General features: G+C 45.3%; 1 protein-coding gene across 1 annotated transcript; it reads left to right on the top strand.

The window, feature by feature from the left end:
- Positions 1-7,109: 7,109 nt before the first annotated feature.
- On the top strand, positions 7,110-23,162 carry Thbs1 (thrombospondin 1). Its single transcript, XM_013158839.3, has 22 exons — positions 7,110-7,248; positions 7,784-7,877; positions 8,090-8,649; positions 9,474-9,549; positions 9,805-10,007; positions 10,113-10,235; positions 11,202-11,295; positions 12,636-12,809; positions 13,331-13,507; positions 13,798-13,971; positions 14,197-14,324; positions 14,576-14,728; positions 15,160-15,378; positions 15,836-15,943; positions 16,508-16,667; positions 16,807-16,925; positions 18,264-18,498; positions 18,663-18,890; positions 19,050-19,321; positions 19,737-19,834; positions 19,925-20,064; positions 21,108-23,162. Exons 2-22 carry the CDS (start codon positions 7,811-7,813, stop codon positions 21,113-21,115), a joined length of 3,516 nt encoding a protein of 1,171 aa, XP_013014293.2. The 5' UTR covers positions 7,110-7,248; positions 7,784-7,810; the 3' UTR covers positions 21,116-23,162.
- The last annotated feature ends 46 nt before the right edge of the window (positions 23,163-23,208 follow it).

Below are 23,208 nucleotides of genomic sequence, written 5' to 3'. Positions count from 1 at the left end.
AACCCAGAAAATGGAAATAACACTGAATGAGGGTTGTATGGAAGAATGTTCAGAAAGTTTGAAAAATTACGATTCACACATGGGCAGTCTAAAACAGCGTTGTCAAACTTCAGACAAGATAAATGCTTTAGGGGAAATGAGGCTGATCAGTATCAGAAGCAAACTTCGTCATGGAAAGGCTGGAAACTCCATCGTTTCGCAGATTTGCAGATTCCTTAGACTTACTTCTTTATCGTCAGGGACTTGGAGGTGACTCAGTAAATCTTCAAGACACTGGATGAGATCATGCCTGTCCTAGGATTCCAGATTAACTGCCTATCTATAAACATTTCAGAAAGATGTCACAATCTATCTCAGGAACATTCCAATGAATTATAGTACTCACTTTCAGAAAATCTTCTATTTCTAAACACACTGTATTGCTACACATCCTTTGTGAAAATAATACATCAACACCTTTACAGTCTCAACAAGAAAGAGAAGTAGGAAATTAAGGCACATTCTCCCCTTCCACAAACCAATGGATCTGTATGTTTTCCATTCCTTCAAACATCTATTTTTGTGGCTCCTGAATATAACTGAGGATCTCCCTGGGACCCCCACTGTAGGCAGAATATCTAACATTTCTTTCTGCAAAAGAATTGGTCAGCACTGGGTTGAATGAATTATTTCCCGGTGCCTAGAAAGTTGAGAGTCCAGAGTGATTCCTACCTCATGCAGCCTGTGTGAGATTTAATAGTGATACTCTTCTGCACCACAGACTGGGAAGCTCTGGAACGATAGCACATTTGTAAGGCAACTGCCAGTCCAAAGCTCAAGCCAAAGCATGGCACCCACCACAGAAGCAATCATGAGAGTTTTGGTAAGCTCAAAAGAGAACCAGGGAGCTCGATTCTCTGAAGATAAAGAAGACAAGGCTAGCACAGCTTGCTCTTCTGTTAATAAGCGGTGATCAGACTCGGACCCTTGTCTTTCCCCCCTTCTTACCTTCATGTTCACCACCTCCCTCCCTATCTGCCTATCGTGGTCACATACCCTGCTCTTAACTGGCAAACTGCTAAACATTTCTGCTGATCTTAATACTGAAACATCTTAGAAATCCTCTTACATGAACCTTAAGGAACAGAATGCTATGAAGGGAAAGACTCAGAGCTGGACACCTGGTAGTCTTCTGCATTTCCACCACTAACAGGCCCTACAGGCTTTTCCAAGTCACACCACTTCTTTAAACTGTCTTCTTTATCTACTTGCTGAGTAGTTGGGCAGTATGGCTTTTTCCTGGTATAAAGAAATTATTGTTATGATATTTTAATATTTGAGGAGTTACAAGGACTAGTTGAGAGAAAAGTAACTCAGATGAGAGCTATGCTTTGGACTCATCAAATAAAATGATGCAGATGATTTCCTAGCTCCTTATTTTTTGTATCAGTACCGAGGATTGAACTCACAACCATGCACTTGCAAGGCAGGCACTTCTGCTGCTGAGCTAAATCCCAAACCCTAGAAGATTCTTTTTCTTTTCTTTCCTTTTCTTTTTTGTACTGAGATCAAACTCACAACCTTGCACTTGCCAGACAGGTGCTTATACCGCTGAGCTAAATCCCTGGCCCCTAGCTCCTTAGTTTTACACATAAGGCTTTGCATGTGTGGTGTCATAGTCACTTCCTCATCCCTGGGACACAATGTCCAGCACCTACAATGTAAAGGAGGCTTATTTTAGCTCATAATTTATAGATGATTCAGTCCTTGCATGTTGGGTGGCATGGTGGAAAGACTTGGTCAATTGAAAGCTGCTCACATCATCCCAGCCAGGAAGCAGAGTGGGAATGGGGGACCAGGGAAAGGGCTGCACCCTACCAGGTCACACCTTTTATGTCCAGTCTCCTCTGACCAAACCTCAGCTCCTCACATCACATTTAGCTACATCACCCACCTCATGGTTTAATTCCCTTTCCGAAGTTTCGGTATGAGCACATGAGGCTTTGGGGAGACATCCAAGTAGACATCATAACATGTTGCCTCCTTTCTGAGGTGCCAAGCACCTGAAAAAAATCTTCTACACTGAAATCCAAACCAGCCCACACTTAATCTCCCTCAGAAGGTGGCATCCTCTACCAAGATGAGAAAGGATAAAGGTTGAGTAGAGAAAAGTGTGATGGAGACAGAACTGGGAGGCTCTTCCCAAACCCTTGGCCCTGAGTAACCCTGCAGCTGCTGCCCAGAGCACTGAAGGGTCCTCTGCTAAAGATGGCGCCTGGGGGTTACCATACACAGAGCCTGTTCTCCTGCCCCCCTTCCACCGGGAGGCTGGGCTCAGGCCTCGGTCTTCTTTCCTCATCTTCTTGCCTCTCCTATCTTGGATTTCCTAGCAGACAGATTCCCAGCTCCTTCCTCAGGATCAGTCCATCCTGGATGTCTGTCCCTTTGTGAAGCCCTGGACTATGTTTCAGGGTCTTCCAGAAGAGAAATACAAGAGCATGACAGGATCAAAAACAATGCTCACCATTCAGAGCTGAATGCTATTTGGGACTGGAGTGATCTGCAGGCAAAGGGACACGATGAAGGGCTGTCTAGGGCCAGTGGGGGAGTGTGAACAGTGCCACCTTTCTGGAAGTATTCAGTAATACAAATGGAGCAGCTGTAACACCTTTAGCCTATGACCTGTCCTTCCTTCCTTTAATCTAGAGAGACAAAAAAGAGACATGAGTCAAGTATGTGTGGACATGAAGAAAAGGCTGTTATAATGCCTGTGACTCTGAGTAACAGAAAACTCAGCAAACTGGCTTCAATACTGAGCATGAGTCCAAGAATATCCAGAAGTGGGAGGCCTTTAGGGCTATGGTGTGGGTTTTAGCAGCTCAAAAAATGTAGTCTAGCATAGAGGCTCTTCCTCCCTCTCAACTCTTCTAGGGAATAGCAGTTCCAAAATGCATTTAGCAGCACTCTGGTTGGTACCCGAAGGAGAGAGAGAAAGCCTGACTTCACATAGCTCTTTCTTAAAATCAAGAAAGAACTTTCCCCAAATCTTTAGCCAACCTCTTACTCGCCAGAACTGGGTCACGTGCTTTTTTTTCCAAATCATTCACTGGCTAGGAAAAGGAAGGAGAGAGTCAACCTAAACTAATATTTCTTCCCCGTCCCACTAAGATCAGTTCCCCCAGAGTATCCTTTCCACTCTCTGAGGAAGGGTGCGATGTCTGAGAGCCAATCATTATGTCTACCCAGAGAGGTAAGGGGTGACTTGTGAAATGGTACAATTAGTTCAGGACACAGTAAGTATTCTGATTCTTCTGTGTCATTAACTGACATGAGTATAAAGAGATTTGGAAATTCAAACATAAGAGTTCTTCCCAAGTCCAAGACTTTTTAGGTACTTAAAATCTATTTCTTACATATTTTTTAAAAAATTATTTAAAAAGAAAAACTAAATAATAAACAATAGAAGGTGCTAGGCTGAGTGACCCATACCTGTAATCTACTACTTGGGAAGCTAAGACAAAATAATTATAAGGCCCAGACCAGTCTGAGCAACTTAACAACATCCTACCTCAAAATAAATTTTAAAAAAGATAGATAGATAGATAGATAGATAGATAGATAGATAGATAGATTGACTGACTGAGTGATCTCAGGAGGAAAGTAGGCTGGAGATGTAGCTCAGTGGTAAAATATTTGTCTGGCATGCATGAGGCCCTGCGTTCAATAGCCACACTGCACCACAAACAACAGTAAAAGATGATGAACTACTTGGTAAAAACGCATGCTTCAAAATTTCACAAAAAGAAGAAATAAGACCATCTAAAGCCTCTGGACAATACCTCATTGATGAGAAATGTTGAATATGTGTTTGATGAATGCCTAAGAAAAATCTGTGGGTAGCTTCCTTCTTGCTCTGACCACAGAGGAGGCTGAACTCAAAGAACTTTAAACTATGATCCCTGAGGGACGTATTGAGAGGGAAGAAATCTGTGATGTCTTCATTCTGAAGATGCCACAGTTTTACACTGCCCTAGAATACGGTGACGTTTGACTGCTGCACACCCTAGCCAGTTTCCCACTGGCCAGTATTTCTAGCCTGGGGCAGAAAGAGGATGCGACTGAAACCGGCTAGGCAAGGAGGCTTAATGAGTTCCTTGGACACATGCACAGAACAATTCCCAGAGTCCTGAGCTTAGCTTCCCCTGAGAACATGGGCAGGTTTGTGATAGGAGGACCTGGATGTAAGGCTGGGGGGGTGGGGGGGGACAGAAAAGGGACAGTAGCCCTTGAGCGCTCAGCCTGCTGTGCCCTTCCTGGTGGCCCATCCTATGCTTTTTCTCTTTTCCTCTTGGCTCAAGTTCGCTCAGCAGAGCCCTTTTTCCCTTACCTTCCGAGCTTTTCCTTAATAAACGTAAAGTTTTGCCACCATTTATGCTTGTTTCACCGAATTTTTTGTTCATGACAGAAAAAATTTAAAAAGTTACCTCTAGAAGGAAACTTCAGTACCCCAAAGCCCAATTCCAGGCCCTTTTAAAGTCCTGATATCAAATCACAGTAAACCTTGCTGTTCTTTGCTAGATATGGCATTTTATTCTCCATTACCTGGCTCTCCACAACCTCACGCAGTTTTTACCTGTCACTGATAGCCCTTCCCTCCTATTTACTGGCAAAGTGTTTGAGTCAATCCTACCTCCAATGAGGGGAACTTGCATAAGGGAAATCCTATAGTGAAATGCCATGTGCTTTACAGTTCCAGGCAAGAAAGTAATCCTCACAGCTAATGCTTTGGCAAGGAGATAACTGACTTTCTCCCCTGAAAAGTCCATCCCTTGAGTCCATACAACTTCACTGGCCTGAAATCCTGGTGCTCCTAGGTTGAGGACACACACAGCAAGGGACCATGTCCCCAATATTAAAGGTGCCTGCCTCTCTGAACTCCTGCCTCTCTGAAAGCTTCTCAAGCCCCTGGGGCACCTCTGGGTATTGGGAACAGACAGCAGGGAGATGGTTGTGTTCCTTACAGCTGCCCAGACAGACACCTCTGTGACCTTCGTTTTCACCAGAACAAGTGGAAAACTGTGTCTTGAGGAAGGGTGCTATGTTTGGTATATTTGGCTCCTGTACCGTTGCTGTCAGCTTCCTTTAGCAGGATAGCTGTTTACTGCCACAGTATTGGTCACCTTTTTGTTGGGACAGTGTCAGGAGATTAAAATTCTCATTTAGTCGAAAGCAGCCAAGCTCCAAGATATCTCCAGCAGTATCAGTGCCTACAGTGCTTCAGGCAGGTAGCTAAAAGGACAGAAAGTGCTGTTTCCTAGTCTATTAGTGTGGAAAGGTAGCCTAGGGAAGATGGACTTTTTATATAAACACCTCACACCCTCATCTGCCCTGTGCAAAACCATCAGGAGGAACAGAAGAGCCAGGACCATTCAAGGGTCATCTGGTCTGGAACTGCTCCTCAATGTCCAGCATCTGGCAGAATTAATGATATGTGAGACTTGAAATCACCTTTCTACCAGCAAAGTGGATTCTGGGGCAGTGGGTACCTAGCTGCTGAGTCTGAAATCTGCCGATCTGTGTGGATGAATAAGCATCTATGACTTCCAGGACAGGAATCTGATTTGACTTACTCATCCGGCAGAATCCCTCACTCTCGCCTCTCAACATATGAAATCCAAGGAACACACGTCTTAGGAACGCAGTTATTTGCTGGAAACACTTGATGTGTATATTGAGTAACTAGAAACATCCACCACCCCTTCCCCCACGGCCACACAACACTCCTCCGCAAGAAAAGTGAAATTGCTCTTTGATGAACATAAGCTCGTGGGTGTTGCCAGTATTTGGAAGTCCTGCCAGGTGTGACAGCCAGCCACGAAGGGAGGTGAGCCCCTGGAATCTCCACTTCCCCCACACTGCCTGTGCCCAGATCCTTATTTGGTGATGCTTCTAACTGCATCCTGGTCCCTCCGACCATCCCTGACCGATCGGACCTCAGCAGGGAAAGTGGTGGATGCTGACGTCCCTTCCTAAAGAGATGAATGGAATTCCAGGCAGCTGGAGTCACGCTGGCCAGGAAGGTGACTTGGACACCGGGCTGCAGTGACAGAAGCATCAGGCAGCCAGCCTCACTCACGGCATCGTGTATACCCACACTTTGACTTCAGGAGCCAAAAAATAAGAACGTTTAGAAAGGAAAAGAAATAAAATAATAGGCAGAAGGTAATTTATTATTCTGTTGGTCTGTTCTGTAAATAGATTAAGACCCTGGAGCCAGACAGCTCTGCAAATTCTTCAACCAGAAGTCACATTAAGAAGCACGAGCAGGCACACACATTAAAAAAAAAATGTTTTTCAAGATACAACTGGGCTTGAGTTCGTTTCCCCCGACTGGGAACACTGTGGGCAGGTCCCCTTAATCAGAATACGCATACCTCCCCCAAGCGGCAAGCCGTGGAAGCGCCGGAGCAAACGGGACAAGCGACTTCGCCCTGGCCTTGCAAAGTGCTGTCCCCGGCGCTGGGAGGGGAGCTCGGCACACGCGCTGCCTCCTTTCGGGGGTCAGGTGGAGGGCAGAGTGCGGGCCAAGGCTGGGACGCAGAGTACCAAGAGCCCGCAGGGCTGATGGAGGAGGGACAGAGCACCAGAACAGCTCCTTTACTGCTCAGTTCTCTGGGGGTCCCAGTGAGGACCCACTTCGGGGGGAGGGGTCGTCTCCAAGTCTCCAGCCACAGTCCAGGCATTTTAGGCCACAGGCTGGTCCGAAAGCCGCTCCTCCCCAGAGGTGTTGGGTGGTCGCCAAAGCCGCGTCGCCGCTCAGGGTGCTCCTGCCCAGCGCCGGGCTGCGTGGCTCGGGAGGCTGAGCGCAGTGTCCCCGCGCACCAAGGCCTCGTGGGCGGGAATCTATTTTTCTGAGAAGTCCCGCGGCCCGGGTGCCCCGACCCCGGCCTCCCCCTTCACTTTCGAGCTGGAAAGTTGCGAGCCAGGCAGCGGGGGGCGGAGAGAGGAACCCAGCCCGCCCCCCTCCGCTTCCTGCCCGGCCGCCGCCCATTGGTCAGAGGGATCCCCAGGAATGCGAGCTCCGCTTTAAAGGCGCGCGGCTCCCGCACTCCGCCAGCCAGTGCCCCGAGCCCGCCGCGAGTTCGGGATCCCGCGAGCTACCCCGGTTCGGCCTCCTCCGCCTCCGGCCGCCGCAGCGCCCGTCGAGGACTCGGCACCCCTCTGTGCGTCCTTGTCGCCGCTCCTGCCGCTGCGCCTGCATCCACACAGGTGAGCCCCCGTCGGCGCACATCAGGCTCCGGGCTCCACCGAACCAGAGCGACTCACTTGCCCTACTCTTCCCAGGCGCTAGTTCCTTCCAGGTCTCCGGGATCTCGTCTCCAGGAGAGGCTCCAATCGTGGGGTCACTCGCAACTCTCCAGGAGACCCCACTTTTTGCATTTTTCAAGTCCTCCCTAAAGCTTTACATCACTCCTCCAGGTTTCTTTCTTCGCGCCCTCCCTGATCCCCCACCAAACTGCATCTCTGGTTCCTACCGTTCACTCCCTCCTTTCCAACAAAGAGGCCCCCTCCTCCCACCGTGGGTCTTTGTGCCCCTCCTCCGGGAACACCGCGGTCTCCGGCCTCCAGCGCTCACTTTGCGCACGTTGCCCTCAGAAAGTAAACCCTGCTGTCCTTCACTCTGTTAAGTGTGGGGCCAGAGGCGTTGTGGGGCCCTTGGCGCCATGCCTCCCGACCCTGTTTTAACCTCACCTTCCCCTCTTAGCTGGTCTCTAACCCTGAGCTCTTGTGCTTCCTCCTACAGGTCCCTATTGGCATAAACAGCTCCACCATGGGGCTGGCCTGGGGACTCAGCGTCCTGTTCCTAGTACATGTGTGTGGCACCAACAGAATTCCAGGTGAGTCCTTGTTAGCCCTTGGGAGCGCAGGGAGAGGGCACGGGCTAACTCAGGTATGTCCCCTGCCATGCTTCTACCTGAATATCTGGATGCAGCTTACCTCCGATGATCAGTGCTTTCAATGGTTTCACTCTGCCCCTGAGGTGCCAGCTCAGAGAGTCCAGCCCTCTACTACTGGCCCCAGCCTAAAAACCTTTTCTCCCATTCTACAGAATCTGGGGGAGACAACAGCGTATTTGACATCTTTGAACTCACCGGGGCCACACGCAAGGGCTCTGGGCGCCGGCTGGTGAAGGGCCCTGACCCATCTAGCCCAGCTTTCCGCATTGAGAATGCCAACCTGATCCCCCCTGTGCCTGATGACAAGTTCCAAGACCTAGTGGATGCCGTGCGGGCAGAGAAAGGCTTCCTCCTACTGGCCTCACTCAGGCAGCTGAAGAAGACCAGGGGCACACTGCTGGCAGTGGAACGGAAAGACCAGTCAGGCCAGATTTTCAGTGTGGTCTCCAACGGCAAGGCAGGAACCCTGGACCTGAGCCTGAGTGCGCAGGGCAAGCAGCAGGTGGTGTCGGTAGAGGAAGCACTCCTGGCCACTGGCCAGTGGAAGAGCATCACCCTATTCGTGCAGGAAGACAGGGCCCAGCTGTACATTGACTGCGAGAAGATGGAGAATGCCGAGCTGGATGTCCCCATCCAAAACATCTTTACCAGGGACCTGGCCAACATCGCCAGGCTCCGCATTGCAAAGGGAGACGTCAATGGCAATTTTCAGGTGAGTCCTCTTCTTGGAACCCTGATCCATGAGGTCATTTGTCAGCCAGCTGATCTGCCACAAGAGCTACAAGAAATGCTATTTGTTGATGAAAGCAGCAGCTCTCAAACTTAGGGAACCTCAGAAATTCCCTAGCAGACTGGCTGAATCAGGTACTGCTGTCCCCTAGTCCCAGGGTTTCAGTAGTAGACCAGGAGAGCATCCTGAGAATTTGCATTTCTGACAAAGCCCAGGTGCTGATTCTGCTGGTCTGGGATTCATTCTCTGAAAACAAGTAGCCTGTTCAAGTATCAGATACTTCTTTCTAGCTTCAGAAAGTAACTTATTTCAAATGCATTCCACCCGGTTTTAACTGTGGCCTGAAATAGATACTTTGTATGGACAGAATCTGTAACACTTTGCTGTCTGATTCCTCAGGGGGATGCAGCCAGTCTGGAACCAAAGGATGAAATAGCTGTTATTGTTGCTGCAGAAGTTTATTGCCTTAATTTCTACATCTTTGCAACTGTGGCTTTGAACTCCCCCGTGTAACTGTTTGACACTGGAGAGTGTCTATATCCTCTGGGCTTAGTATCAGATTCCATTTCCTGTATATCCAAGTAGGCTGATAACTAAATTCTTGGTAAAATACTAAAGACTTGGCAGAAGACATAAGACTTTGAGGTTGTCTGGCAATTATGCTGGTGTGCTATTTTGACAAAGTGATCTTAATGTGGAGTCCTCTTAAGCTTTTGGCTGTATGTTATCTATTGTGTGCAAAGGCTGTTTCCCCACCCCCACCCACTCCCAGTATCCTACAAGCAATGTGTTCCCTCTGCCTACAGGGGGTGCTGCAGAATGTGAGGTTCGTCTTTGGAACCACACCAGAAGACATCCTCAGGAACAAAGGCTGCTCCAGCTGTGAGTACCCCTCTGTTTTTAGAGTATGTGGGGAAGTGTGGGGGGGGAGTCAGAAATTCGAGCAATAGTGTTTGTGCATCATTCATCCAGGTAACATAGTACACAAAAGTGACCTCAAAGGTTATTCCCACACAAATAAAACCCTCTACTTGTATCCTGTCACATGAAATGTTTACAGCCAAAGACCTGAGGGCTGCCTGGTGAGGTCATCAGCTGGAAACCTTCCTATATTTTTCTTTTCATTATGTTTCTTAGCTGCCACCAATGTCCTTCTCACCCTCAACAACAACGTGGTGAATGGGTCTAGCCCTGCCATCCGCACTAACTACATTGGCCACAAGACAAAGGACCTGCAGGCCATCTGTGGCATCTCCTGTGAAGAGCTGTCTAGCATGTTCCTGGAGCTCAGGGGCCTGCGCACCATTGTGACCACGCTGCAGGACAGTATCCGAAAAGTGGTCAGTAGCCTCTGTTCCCAGCCCACTAGCCCTGACAGTTCACTCCCTGCCCTGCCTCTAGATGAGGCTAGACACTAATGATCCTCCTCCCCACCTTGCTTTTAGACGGAAGAGAACAAAGAATTGGCCAATGAGCTGAGGCGGCCTCCACTCTGCTATCACAACGGAGTTCAGTACAGGAATAATGAGGAATGGACTGTGGATAGCTGCACCGAGTGTCACTGTCAGGTGAGAGATGGTTACACACCAAGAACTGATGGCATCTGTTTGCAGCCACATTGTCTGAGGGGATGCCCCACTGGGCACTTAGGTTCTTTTCATATACCACTGACTGCTAATGCAGGCATTTTTCTTTAAGATGTAGTCATACACCTACAAATTCTTTAAACTCTCCAAAGTCTTAATTATACCCAAGGCTAAGAATCTAAGAGAACAAATCTACTTAGAGATCTGAATAATTGCCTGTTTCAGTTCAAAGACCAAGTGTTGAATGTCAGGTAAATAAAACCTGCTTAGAACATTCCTCCTTTTCATCCCTCCCACAGTGATGGTTTGTATTCAACTCTGACTTAGGGGTTCTTTTAACACAATCTTGTCGTTCAGTTCACTTTGTCCCATACTGTTAGCATGTCACTATTTAGTCCAGATGTCGCTAGCTGCTGTCATGTTTCCTCACACCGGGACAGATGAATGTGGGCTTTTCCTGGCTCATCATGCAGAGTACAATTTAAATGTAAACACAGATTACTGATTTTGGGAGCCAAGTTCATAAATCCCCTTTCTCCTCCACTGTAATATACCACCAGACACACCTACAGATGAGGGGGAAATACTTATAGATCTTCTTTTCCTCCAAAGGATAAAGTATAAAAATGTAAATGCGCAACCAAGTTTTATGAATTCAATTTTAGATGTGGACTTGTTGATTCCTTATATATAAATTCTGTGTTGTAACTTACATATCTGACGAGTATCATTTAAAAAGGACTCTTCAAAGAGTGGAGATATAAGCACACATCACCAGAACTCTGATATTGATGCTGCAGATATGACAGAGCTTCCATCAAAATCATTCCACTGGGGCACTGACAGCCTTAACCATGTCATGCCTTGTCACAGAAATGTGACAATAAATAAACTTCCATTTGCAACATGCTCAGTAACTAATTTCCCCTTTGTTCTCTCCCCCTGCAGAACTCAGTTACCATCTGCAAAAAGGTGTCCTGCCCCATCATGCCCTGCTCCAATGCCACAGTTCCCGATGGCGAGTGCTGCCCACGGTGTTGGCGTAAGTTCCTAAAGTGGTATAATTATTCTTAAGTGAGACTGGGTCCCTTCTGCATTCTGAACACTAGACTAGAACAGCTACACTGTCCTTCACCCTATATCCCATCGTATTTTCATTGTTTCTCACTGCTACAACTGGTTAACTGACTTCTGTGCTGTTTAAAGTCATAAACTCAATTATGACAAAATCTGAATTATTCCTCTGTATTATGGTACAGATGATCTTGGTGTGACTTATCCTGATTTTATGCTTTGAAGAAAGGCGACAGAGATGCAGTAGATCTAAACTGACTTCTTTTAGAATTTGCAGCACTGAGTTAAAAACCTGTTCACCTGAGAAATTGATGGGCTTAATGGTTTGAGCACTGGGCAGCATTGAGCCTTAAGTTTCTTCAGTGATAAGAGGGCTAAAGAGAATTACATAAGTTTAGACCTCAGGGTATGCAAAGAAATTAGGAACTGTACTGCTCTGTGGTACTCTTATCTCTGGTTTTTGTTGGCAGTATAATCACTCTGCCAATATGTAATAGATAATATATAATAAGATAATGTGCAATGCAAGTCATAAAAGTGACTCATCATCAAGATAAGAAAATAGGGAAGTGCTACTTGCCACACACACACATACACACACACACACACACACACCTATGTTACTGGCCATAGCTCAAAATAATCAGCCACATCCAGAGGTCACAGTAGTGATGTTAGTACCCCAGTGCTCATTTTTGTATGTTTCTGTTAAGCATTCACTTGGGGTATGGATTAAAAGGATCAAAACTGGCTGGGAGCTGGTAGAGGTCTGAACTTGAATTAAGGATTCCTAGGAAAGCTTTTAACCGACAGCAAAAGAAAACAAGTTTCCAGCCTTCTGTGTGATACAGATACATGTGATTGTAGTCATGGTGCCTGGGAAGATGGTCAACAAACACATTTTTCTGCTTGTGCAAATATGTGTAGAGAAGGCCCCAAATGCTAGCGTGAGAGAAACAACAAACTGACTAACCTCCTGGCCGAGTTAGAGTCTGAGCCAACAGCAGCCAAGTTGTCTCCAAGCTCAGTCTGTCAAACACATGGTCTGGGGCTTCTCTGGCAGTCAGAAATGACTGCTATCAGAAGCCCAAAACTTAAGCATTCTTGGAAGGCTCAGACTGGAAATCCCTACTCAGATAACTCAGAAAAGAGAAACTTTGAAATGCTAAAGAGGGAAAGTATAAATAGAAGAACTTGTTAAACATACCTATACTAAGGGAATAAAAAAAAAAAAAAAAAAAGTGCCTTAGAGTCGCTGACAGAGCTTGTCTTAATCATCAGTACTAAATGGCCTCTCTCTCCCTGCAGCCAGCGACTCTGCAGATGATGGCTGGTCGCCCTGGTCAGAGTGGACCGCCTGTTCCGTAACATGTGGCAATGGAATTCAGCAGCGCGGCCGGTCTTGCGACAGCCTCAACAACCGATGCGAGGGCTCTTCTGTCCAGACACGGACCTGTCACATTCAGGAGTGTGACAAGAGATGTGAGTATCTTGTCCTCTTGGGAATGGAGAGGTCCACCTTGTCCTGTTGTCATCATCAAGAGCAGTTACCCAGCAAGATACTCAAGAACACGGGTTCTGGGATCTCTGGACTACATTCCAGATTTACCATTTGTCTCTGCACCCCAGGGCACAGCCTGCCCTCCCTGCAGCTCCCTCCCCAAGTGCAACATGCAGATTGTAACAGTTCCTGAGGTTATTTTGAGCATTTTATTTCAATAATGCATATAAAGCAGCAGCACAGAGCTGGCCGAAGGGTAAATACCTGTAAATGTTAGCTTGTGGACAGAAACCCACAAAGACAGCTAAATGTAATTCGTGCCCTAATAAGAAAGATTCCCTGTGACACTGCAGTGTTGTGGCCAAGTGTGAGCTTGTACTACACATGAGGTTTCACTGCCATGAACCATGGGCTAGAAACATTTCTTTATGGTCCCAAGGATCCCTTCTCTTTGACTAGCACTAAGCCAGCACCATTTGTAACCATCTGCTTTGTCCTTCAGTTAAACAGGATGGTGGCTGGAGCCACTGGTCCCCATGGTCAAGCTGTTCTGTGACATGTGGTGATGGTGTGATCACAAGGATTCGGCTCTGCAACTCTCCCAGCCCCCAGATGAATGGCAAACCATGTGAAGGCGAAGCCCGGGAGACCAAACCCTGCAAGAGAGACGCCTGTCCCAGTAAGTGTGTGCCTGGTCATTCAGCCACCTGTTTGCAGCGGCTCTGCCCAGCTGGTGGCCTGCTATCTGCAGCCTCCAGTTCAGGCAGTCATGGGAGGGGGAAGGTTACTGACTAGAAAAACAAACAGGAACAAAGTCCTGCGTGTTTGGCAGCTTCTCTTAACAAAAAGCGTTTCCAACTCGCCCTCTTCCCAAATATTCTTTCCATGTGTCAGGCTTAGGGAGTCTTCTATGATGGGTACAGCTTTGAAAACTATCTTGGTTTAAGCATATGATCCATTTTCTTACAGTCAATGGAGGCTGGGGGCCCTGGTCGCTGTGGGACATCTGCTCTGTCACCTGTGGAGGAGGAGTGCAGAAACGTAGCCGGCTGTGCAACAACCCCATGCCACAGTTTGGAGGCAAAGACTGCATTGGTGATGTGACAGAAACCCAAGTGTGCAACACGCAGGAATGTCCAATTGGTGAGTGACACAAAACATCCTCGGAGCTTTCTATTTTACTGAATGCTGCAAATAGCACTCAAGGGAGGGTGAGTTTTGCTTAGTCCTGACTGAGTGACTCTAAAGCACAGGTGGACTGTGTCATCTCAATGAGTTGTCATATCTTGTACTGTTTATTAAGTGGCCAGTACGGCAGTAGAACTATGTCAGACCCACCGTTTACCTGTCTGTCTCACCTTGTCCCAGATGGATGCCTGTCCAATCCTTGCTTTGCTGGGACCAAGTGTACCAGCTATCCTGATGGCAGCTGGAAATGTGGCGCTTGTCCTGCTGGTTACAGTGGAAACGGCATCCAGTGCAAAGACGTTGATGAGGTGAGGAACAGCTGGCCCTAGGTCACCTCAGCTAGGAAAAGAGCGCCCTGGCCCGGGTGCTTTCTTAAGATAGCGTTTTCCCTTTTTTCCTCCTTCCTTCTTTCCTTGCTTCCTACCTTTCATTCGTCTTTTCCTCCTTCCTTCCTTCATTTCTTTGTCTCAGCCTCCCTAGTATCAGGATTTTTACAGATGCGGGCCTCCAAAGACAGCACGTTCTAAACACAAAGCAAACTCTTTTTATTTCCCCACAGTGCAGAGAGGTGCCTGACGCTTGCTTTAACCACAATGGAGAACACAGGTGCAAGAACACCGATCCTGGGTACAACTGCCTGCCCTGCCCACCACGTTTCACGGGCACACAGCCCTTTGGCCGGGGTGTTGAACATGCCACAGCCAACAAACAGGTAAGTAGTAGACTGGACTACTAGATCACAGTAGAAGAAAGCAGGCCTGGTCCAAAACAACTAGCATTGGGAGGAATGTGATTTTTATACCCTTCACAAAAACCAGGAGAAGGAATTACCAGTCTACCTGTGAAGGTGTCACTTAATGGTCATCATCTTTGACAGTGCTGCTTTGAAAGCACCTGTCAGCAAATGAACTTACATTTACTCAGGAGCTGAGCAATTTCAAGGCAGAAAATGTAAAGCAGCATTTGCCCATAGTCTGGATATTTTCAGAGAGAAAGAGGGAGTCCTGAGGGAGAGGGGTAACCCATATTCACCCAAACCTGTCTCGGGCTACTCAGAAGCAACAAAGATTTGCTCTCTTCTTGGTTCTGTGGTGTGTGGGACTCTTGGAGGCTCTGTGCTAAAGCCAGGATGTGTGCCCTCAGGTGTGCAAGCCCCGAAACCCCTGCACAGACGGGACACACAACTGCAACAAGAATGCCAAGTGCAACTACCTGGGCCACTACAGCGACCCCATGTACCGCTGCGAGTGTAAGCCTGGTTACGCTGGCAATGGCATCATCTGCGGGGAGGACACAGACTTGGATGGCTGGCCTAATGAGGACCTGTTGTGCGTGGCCAATGCGACCTACCACTGCAAAAAGGTACAGCCACCTTCCCTCATGTGCCTGCCCTAGGAAGGCCCACAGCCCCGCCAAAGGACACACTAGAAAATTTTAAATACTATAGGTGTGAAGATGAAACCAATAGATTAAGTCTCCCGGGGGCAAAAGGGAACTATTAATTCTTATTAAATCATTTGGTGCCATGAACATGAACAGGTCAGACCCTTGGAAATCATGTCCTGTAGTCAGTTCTTTTATCCAAAGAAATGTTCACTCTACTAACAGAGTGTGACTTATGTTCACAGGATCTAAAAAGGCTAGAGCATTTATATAAACTCTCTAGGTTTCTATGCCCAAGAAATTGTTTCATTATTTAACTTTACCATAAAAACAGACTGTGCACAGCAATGTGCCATCCTCCCGTGAGGACGCTGCTGCGTGCCTGTGTTAAGGCAGGAAGGCAAACTGTAGCTTTCATGTGTCTCTTCTTTTCCAGGACAATTGTCCCAACCTCCCTAATTCAGGGCAGGAAGACTATGACAAGGATGGAATTGGTGATGCCTGTGATGATGATGATGACAATGATAAAATTCCAGATGATAGGGTAAAAATACTTTCCATTCCTCTTTCATCTTTTTAATTCAATGAGGGCCTAAAACACTTGAGGATACAGGAAAACTACAAGATTATTACAGATGATGTACCAACTTGATGTATAGTATATTAGAAATTATTCATCATGTTCTAGTGGTTTAAAAATTCAGATTTGAAGAGAATTTCTAAATGAGGGGTTTGTTTTATACCTCTACCATTCCCCCCCCCATTTGAGAGAACAGTGTGACAAATGTGTAAACAAAGGACACTTTGCTCCCCACATTCTTCTCAAATATTAGTTAAATGACAATCACATTTACTTTGGTTATCATGAGAACTGAGATGATGAGATTCCACTTTATATCTCACTCATTTGCAGCCAACAGGAACGCCTTTTCCTTCAATATGTCCTTCTTTTAACTTTTATAGACTATTTTCCTGGCACTGAGCACCCAATGAGAATACCTGCTAGGAAAAAATGATTATTGCAGGGCTTTGCAGTTGGCCTGTTATTGGAGGCTTCTGCCGGTTTCTCGGGCAGCACTGGAAAGGGCTCTGTTTCTCCTCTTTGCAGGACAACTGTCCATTCCATTACAACCCAGCCCAGTATGACTATGACAGAGATGACGTGGGAGACCGCTGTGACAACTGCCCGTACAACCACAACCCAGACCAGGCAGACACAGACAACAATGGGGAAGGAGACGCCTGCGCTGCAGACATCGATGGAGATGGTAGGGGGCTCCCCGACTCCGTGGGCCTGTGGTGGCATAAAATGCCGAGAAGCTTCAACTCCCTTCAAACCGTGTCACTGTGCTGTTTGATCAAAGCAGCCACGGCTGGCACGTCTCTTACTTGTGCTGTTTCCTGCAGGTATCCTCAATGAACGAGACAACTGCCAGTATGTCTACAACGTGGACCAGAGGGACACTGATATGGATGGGGTTGGGGATCAGTGTGACAACTGCCCCTTGGAGCATAATCCGGATCAGGTAGGCAGGATCCTTTCTGAATGTTCAGGTACTGAGCCTTTAAGACAACGAATTCAGAACCACACAGTGCTCTTATTACCATGGCACCCGGAGTTCTCAGAGCAGGTGCAGCATGTGCATTAAAAGCCTGGTCCTACAGATCTCTAGTGTGACCATCTCAACTCCAGTCTTCCCTTCTATAAGGCCAACTTGACTTGCATGGGGTGATCTACCACTGTTCAGATAAATGATACAACTCCATGACAGGATTAATAATATGTAAGACTAAGGGGAAGAATATGCAGAGCAAAGTGAACAGTCATTTTCACTATCAATGACATAATCTAGCTGGAAGAAATAAACTCAGAACATTTCCTGAAATCAGGAGAAAGCCCCTATTCTCCCTATCCTACTAGAAAGTGCTACAAATAAACATTACTACCCAGAATAGGTTTCCTGTCAGAGGGCATTTTTCTTTCCTGTAACTGCCCAGTATTCTCTAGGAATAAAAATTAAAAAGCCAACTTTTTCAAAATTGTATAATTTTCATAAGATTAATGAAATGAGAAATCCGGCTTCTCCTAACACTTGCTGTAGTGTAATTGCATTAAGCATATGGAACAACCTGGAATGGTTTTGCTGACCAAATGGCAGTGAGGACCAACTAGTTAGCGTTTGGGTCTTACCATAAATTAAACTTCTTCCATATCATTTACTCTATGGAGGAGTTGTTCATTCCTCTGATCATAGCAATTTTGAAGTTCAAGCATCAGGTAAAAACAAGTATTCTATATATAATGAATAATGCTAAGTACTCTGAGGAAATCTGTTCTGAAAACAAATTAAATCTAACTTTATGTGAGCCAGTAGATGAGAATTTTCATGGAGTAGATATATGAAATCAAATGCCTTAAAAGTCTCTCCTGCACATTACCCAATATACAAAGAAAATGCCATGGTTCCATAATCTCATGACCTAGAAGTTTATATGTGAACAAATATATGCCTGAAACTTCCAATGTGAAATTACAAAATGTACCTGAAAGATCTTTAACATTAAGATATAAACAATTAATACTACTTTCCAACCTTAGTGATTGTTTCTGTGCTAGGAAGTTTTATATTAAAAAATATCTTAAATATCCTTTTTAATTTTCATATAAAAACGAAGATTAAGGAAAATACTTTTAAGACTTGACTGCTAATATTATTTTTCTTTAGTACTGTAGAAATAAACATGAAATGTCCTGGCCATATAAAATACAGGAAAATTTCCCTGTTGAGGGGGGGGGACATTAATATTATCATTAACACAATGACTTCCCTTTGATTGACCTTTCATTTATGTGGCTCTTTCAGCTGGACTCTGACTCAGACCGCATTGGAGACACTTGTGACAACAATCAGGACATTGATGAAGATGGCCACCAGAACAATCTGGACAACTGTCCCTATGTGCCCAATGCCAACCAGGCTGATCATGACAAAGATGGAAAGGGAGATGCCTGTGACCATGATGACGACAATGATGGCATTCCCGATGACAGGGACAATTGCAGGCTGGTGCCCAATCCTGACCAGAAGGACTCTGATGGTGAGTCAGTGTGGCCGCTCTGCAGTAAGATAATGACGGACACTGTGGCTGTCTGGATGGAGAGAATGAAAGCAGAGCTGAGTGCACTGGGGTGACGCCAATTTTAACAAGATAAAGGCATAACAGCAGAGTTTCGCTGACACTCTTGCCTTTTCTGGCCTTAGGTGATGGTCGAGGCGATGCTTGCAAAGATGACTTTGACCATGACAATGTGCCAGACATCGATGACATCTGTCCTGAGAATGTTGACATCAGTGAGACTGATTTCCGCCGATTCCAGATGATTCCTCTAGATCCCAAAGGAACATCGCAAAATGACCCGAACTGGGTTGTACGCCATCAGGGTAAAGAGCTCGTCCAGACTGTCAACTGCGATCCTGGCCTTGCTATAGGTAAGTACTGCCCTTTGATCAAAGGCAAATACACAACACGGGAAAGAAGCAGACAGAAAACCTGGTAGTTGAACCTGCCCCTGTAGGCACTAAGGGTGTCAAGGAATATAACGGGGAACCTTCTAATGTTGTTAACCTAGCCCTGGCCTCGTTTTCCAGGTTTTGATGAATTTAATGCTGTGGACTTCAGCGGCACCTTCTTCATCAATACTGAAAGAGATGATGACTACGCTGGCTTTGTGTTTGGCTACCAGTCCAGCAGCCGCTTCTACGTTGTTATGTGGAAGCAGGTCACCCAGTCTTACTGGGACACGAACCCCACCAGAGCACAGGGATACTCGGGCCTTTCTGTGAAAGTCGTGAACTCTACCACGGGACCCGGCGAGCACCTGCGCAATGCCCTGTGGCACACCGGCAACACCCCCGGCCAGGTACGCGGCACCATCCTGCAAAAGGGATGAGTGATGGGTGTCTACAGTGCTGGGACACTGCTTTGGCCAAGATTTCCAACAGGGAGCTTTAGAGGAGTTGTTTCCAGCATCACCAACAGTAGCATTAAGTTCTGCTTTGTAAAAGCTTAGCAGGGTGTGAGAGACGAGGTTCACCGTGACCACGAGTTATCCTTCAAATCCCAAAACACCTTCCGTCTCTTTCAACAAAAACTTTCCCTTCCCTCCCCCACTACTTTAGATTCACTGAATGGTGCACAATAAATGACAAAAGGCCTGGAGGAAAGCGGAGGGTGCAGCTAATTTAGGTCAACACAGAGCCCTTGAGGCACTGTTCCTTCCAGAATGAAATATAAATCTTCCCCTAAAGGAATCTTTTCTTTTCCTTTTCCTTCAGGTGCGCACCCTGTGGCATGACCCTCGTCATATAGGCTGGAAAGACTTCACTGCCTACAGATGGCGTCTGAGCCACAGGCCAAAGACAGGTTTCATTAGGTAAGGTTGGCCTGAACAAGGATGCTAATGGGCAAAAAAGGAAAAGACCAGAGCAACAGTGTTATTCATGACATTTTTTTTTCCCTGCAGAGTGGTGATGTATGAAGGGAAGAAAATCATGGCAGACTCTGGACCCATCTATGATAAAACCTATGCTGGAGGTAGACTGGGATTGTTTGTCTTCTCTCAAGAAATGGTGTTCTTCTCCGACCTGAAATACGAATGTAGAGGTAGGAGCAATATTGCATTGAATATGCAGTGACATCTCTAATTCAGATGAACAGTGAGGTTGACAAAGAGAATCTGATTTAAGGATTACTTTAGCTCTGAAGGCTGAGGCAGGAGGATCCCACCTTAGGCAACTTAGCAACTTCGTGAGACGTTGTTGCACAATAAAAAATACCAAGAGCTGGGCATGTAGTTCAGTGTGAAAGCCCTGAGTTTAATCCTCTACACCATGCACACACGTACACACACACATGCACACACACAAAGACTATTTTAGAATCAGGGTTATTTACATTTGCTTTTGAAGACAATGTTAAAAGTGAAATAATGCCTATGAACTGCGACTAAAGATACCCTGAATCTTTATCTATAGTGTTAATTTCTATAAGCAAATTCCTAACAGTTTCTAAGTTCTTCATACATAGTACAGAAGAAAATGGCAAATAAATAACTATACAGATGAGATCTTGTTAATAATACTTTCCTATTAAATTAGACTCCACCTATAAGTTTGTAAAATGCCATCACAGCACAAGTTGCCTTTCATACCCTTTTCCTGTGTTGAAGAAGGAAAGGAGTGTTTAATTGTCACTTAATTAACCTTAGCTTTTTTCCTTCTCTTTTTTTCCTACCCACTGATTTCTTAAATTGAATTCAGCATTGGTCTTATCACAAAATAGGTGCTCAATAAGTATCCAAGGCTCAGGCCTACCAGATGAAAACATCAGCCAGCCAGATCACACGCATAAAGAAAGATGGTTACACTACTCAAGATACTTTACATAGGACAAATCTTTTCAGCGCTGATTTTAAAAGTAAAATTCCCTAAACCTTTAACATTGAAGCATAATACTAATTCTGAAAGGCTGTGCAGTGTCTTCATCCTAACATCCAGCTTAGAAAATGAAATGTTCATGTTTGAACAACCTTAGATTATGCCTTCATCACTCCAAAAGCAGAGCTCTCCCTGGGTTGTTAATTTTTTAACAAAGATGAGTGTGCCCTTAGTAGGGCATTTATTTATGTTTATGTATTTCTTTGACAGATTCCTAATCATCGAACTGTTGATCAGAGTACTGGTCATAACCGATGCTGGTTTTGCACCTTCTGGAACAAAGAACTTGAGAAACCCCGGGATCACTTCTCCTGCCTTCCTCTTTTCTCTGCTTGCATGAGTGTGGACTCCCGAGAACACAGGACCTGCCTCAAGAAAATGCAGCTTTCCAACACAGACTTGGCTTTCAGCCTCCAAAGAATAAGAAGACATCTTCCAAAACTACAAACAGTGACTGGTTTGCTTTTGAAAAGCAAAAGCATCTACTTGCTTCCATTGGAAACATGCCCACTTCACTCTGCTTCTGTCCCCAGGCAGGGTGCTCTGGTGGGACGTCTCTGAGCAGTGGACTCAGAAGCATTTTCAGGCATGCGAGAGAAGGGAGGACTCACTAGAATTAGCAAACAAAACTAGCCCTGAGACACTCCCTCACGAAGGAGGGAAGGGCCAAAGCACGAAGGGGAGGGCGCATACCCAAGAGGCGATTGTATGGAGAAAATGTGGAGGAACTGTTACATGTTGGTACCAAATCATTTTCAGGGGATTGAAAGACTATTTCTGAATTTCATGATGCTGACCAGTGTTAGCTGATTAGCCCACATAAATAGGCACTTAAATAGAAGCAGGGAAGGGAGGGGAAGCCTAGCTTCTGATGTCCTCCCCAGCCCTGCCCCTTACATATCACCTATGGCGGCCAGAGCAGAGAGGCTAACACTTGAGGCAGCCTTTCCTGGTCACGTGGAAACTGGTGGTTTTCTTCCAGGTGTACCTTGTGCAGATGTAGCAGGAAAAGAGCGAAACCTACCATCTCAGTGAGCGCCAGCTGCCTCCCGAGGGAGGGACAGCTGGGCTCATATTTTTATGGTTAGAAAGGCACAAAACTCTTACCAGCTTAACTAAGACATTCCTTTTCTCTCTGTACCTGAATTACCATGGAGTTTTCCAATTCTGTCTTTTGAACTATAGTTTATTGGTTTGTTTTTGTTTCGTTTTATAAATGCTTTACAATGTAAAATATTTATTTTTTACCTATTCTGGAGGATCTGCCTGAAGGATTATTGTGGAACAGGAAGAAATGTAAGGGCTATCCGTATCAGCTTTGTTAGGAGTCTTTATGACTGTAAGATTGTAAATACAGATTATTTATTAACTCTGTTCTACCTGGAATTAGATTTCATATGGAAAGTGTTTGAGAGCAGGTAGCTGAGCTTTATCAGCAAATCTCATAACAAACTGCTTTTCACTTTGTGCTTAGAGTGAATGATTTGGAATTTTTTTCTTTGTTTGTTTTGTCTTTTCAAGTGGAATTAGTTGCCCATTTGCAAGTGTTTAGATTGCAAAGAAAGCCATCAGATCTTTAATCCTGTTTTACCCCCTACCCTTGTGCCTATTTCCAGGGAGAAGAAAAGTATATACACCTGTTTTTTTTTTTTTTTTTTCATTTTTCCAAAAGATAAAAAAATGAGAAAGGTGAAACTTACATACAAATATTACCTCATTTGTTGTGTGACTGAGTACAGAATTTTTGGATCAAGCAGAAGGAGTTTTAGCATCTAACAAACTTATAGCTACTGTAGTATCTAAAAAAGTCAATGTTGTACATAGTATGAAATTTCCTTGCAAAAAACTATTCCCATAAGGAAATAGCATTGAAATGTTTCATACAGTTTCTGAAAGTTATGTTTTTTCTACCTTCTTGTATACCATTGCTTTATTTTTATAAATTATTTTCTCATTGCCATTGGAATAGATATCTCAGATTGTGTAGATATGCTATTTAAATAATTTATCGGGAAATACTGCCTGTAGAGTTAGTATTTCTATTTTTATATGTTTGCACACTGAATTGAAGAATTGTTGGTTTTTGTTTTGATTTGTTTTTCGCTTTTACTCCCCAGTTTTTACTATTTTCCAATACCTTTTTCTAGAAATGTACTTTTTGTACACATTTTTATCCATTTTACATTCTGAAGCAGTGTAACTTGTGTATTACTGTTTCTTATGTACAAGGAACAAAAATAAATCATATGGAAATTTATATTTATACTTAACTGTATTCATGTGTTTATTCACACTCTGCTGGCTTTATATT

The sequence above is a fragment of the Cavia porcellus genome, unplaced genomic scaffold (genome assembly GCF_034190915.1).
Source record: "Cavia porcellus strain 051 isolate PalLab524CR breed Dunkin Hartley unplaced genomic scaffold, mCavPor4.1 scaffold_6, whole genome shotgun sequence".
NCBI lineage: Eukaryota > Metazoa > Chordata > Mammalia > Rodentia > Caviidae > Cavia > Cavia porcellus.
The sequence above is the reverse complement of the archived record's forward strand: the minus strand, read 5'-3'. Positions and strand labels throughout refer to the sequence as shown.

Excerpts from the sequence above, each read along its gene's own strand:
- Thbs1 (XM_013158839.3), top strand. The coding sequence starts at position 7,811 with ATGGGGCTGGCCTGGGGACTCAGCGTCCTGTTCCTAGTACATGTGTGT. Across the intron at positions 10,008-10,112 it reads AGGACAGTATCCGAAAAGTG|ACGGAAGAGAACAAAGAATT; the intron begins GTCAGTAGCCTC and ends CCTTGCTTTTAG. Across the intron at positions 13,972-14,196 it reads CACGCAGGAATGTCCAATTG|ATGGATGCCTGTCCAATCCT; the intron begins GTGAGTGACACA and ends ACCTTGTCCCAG.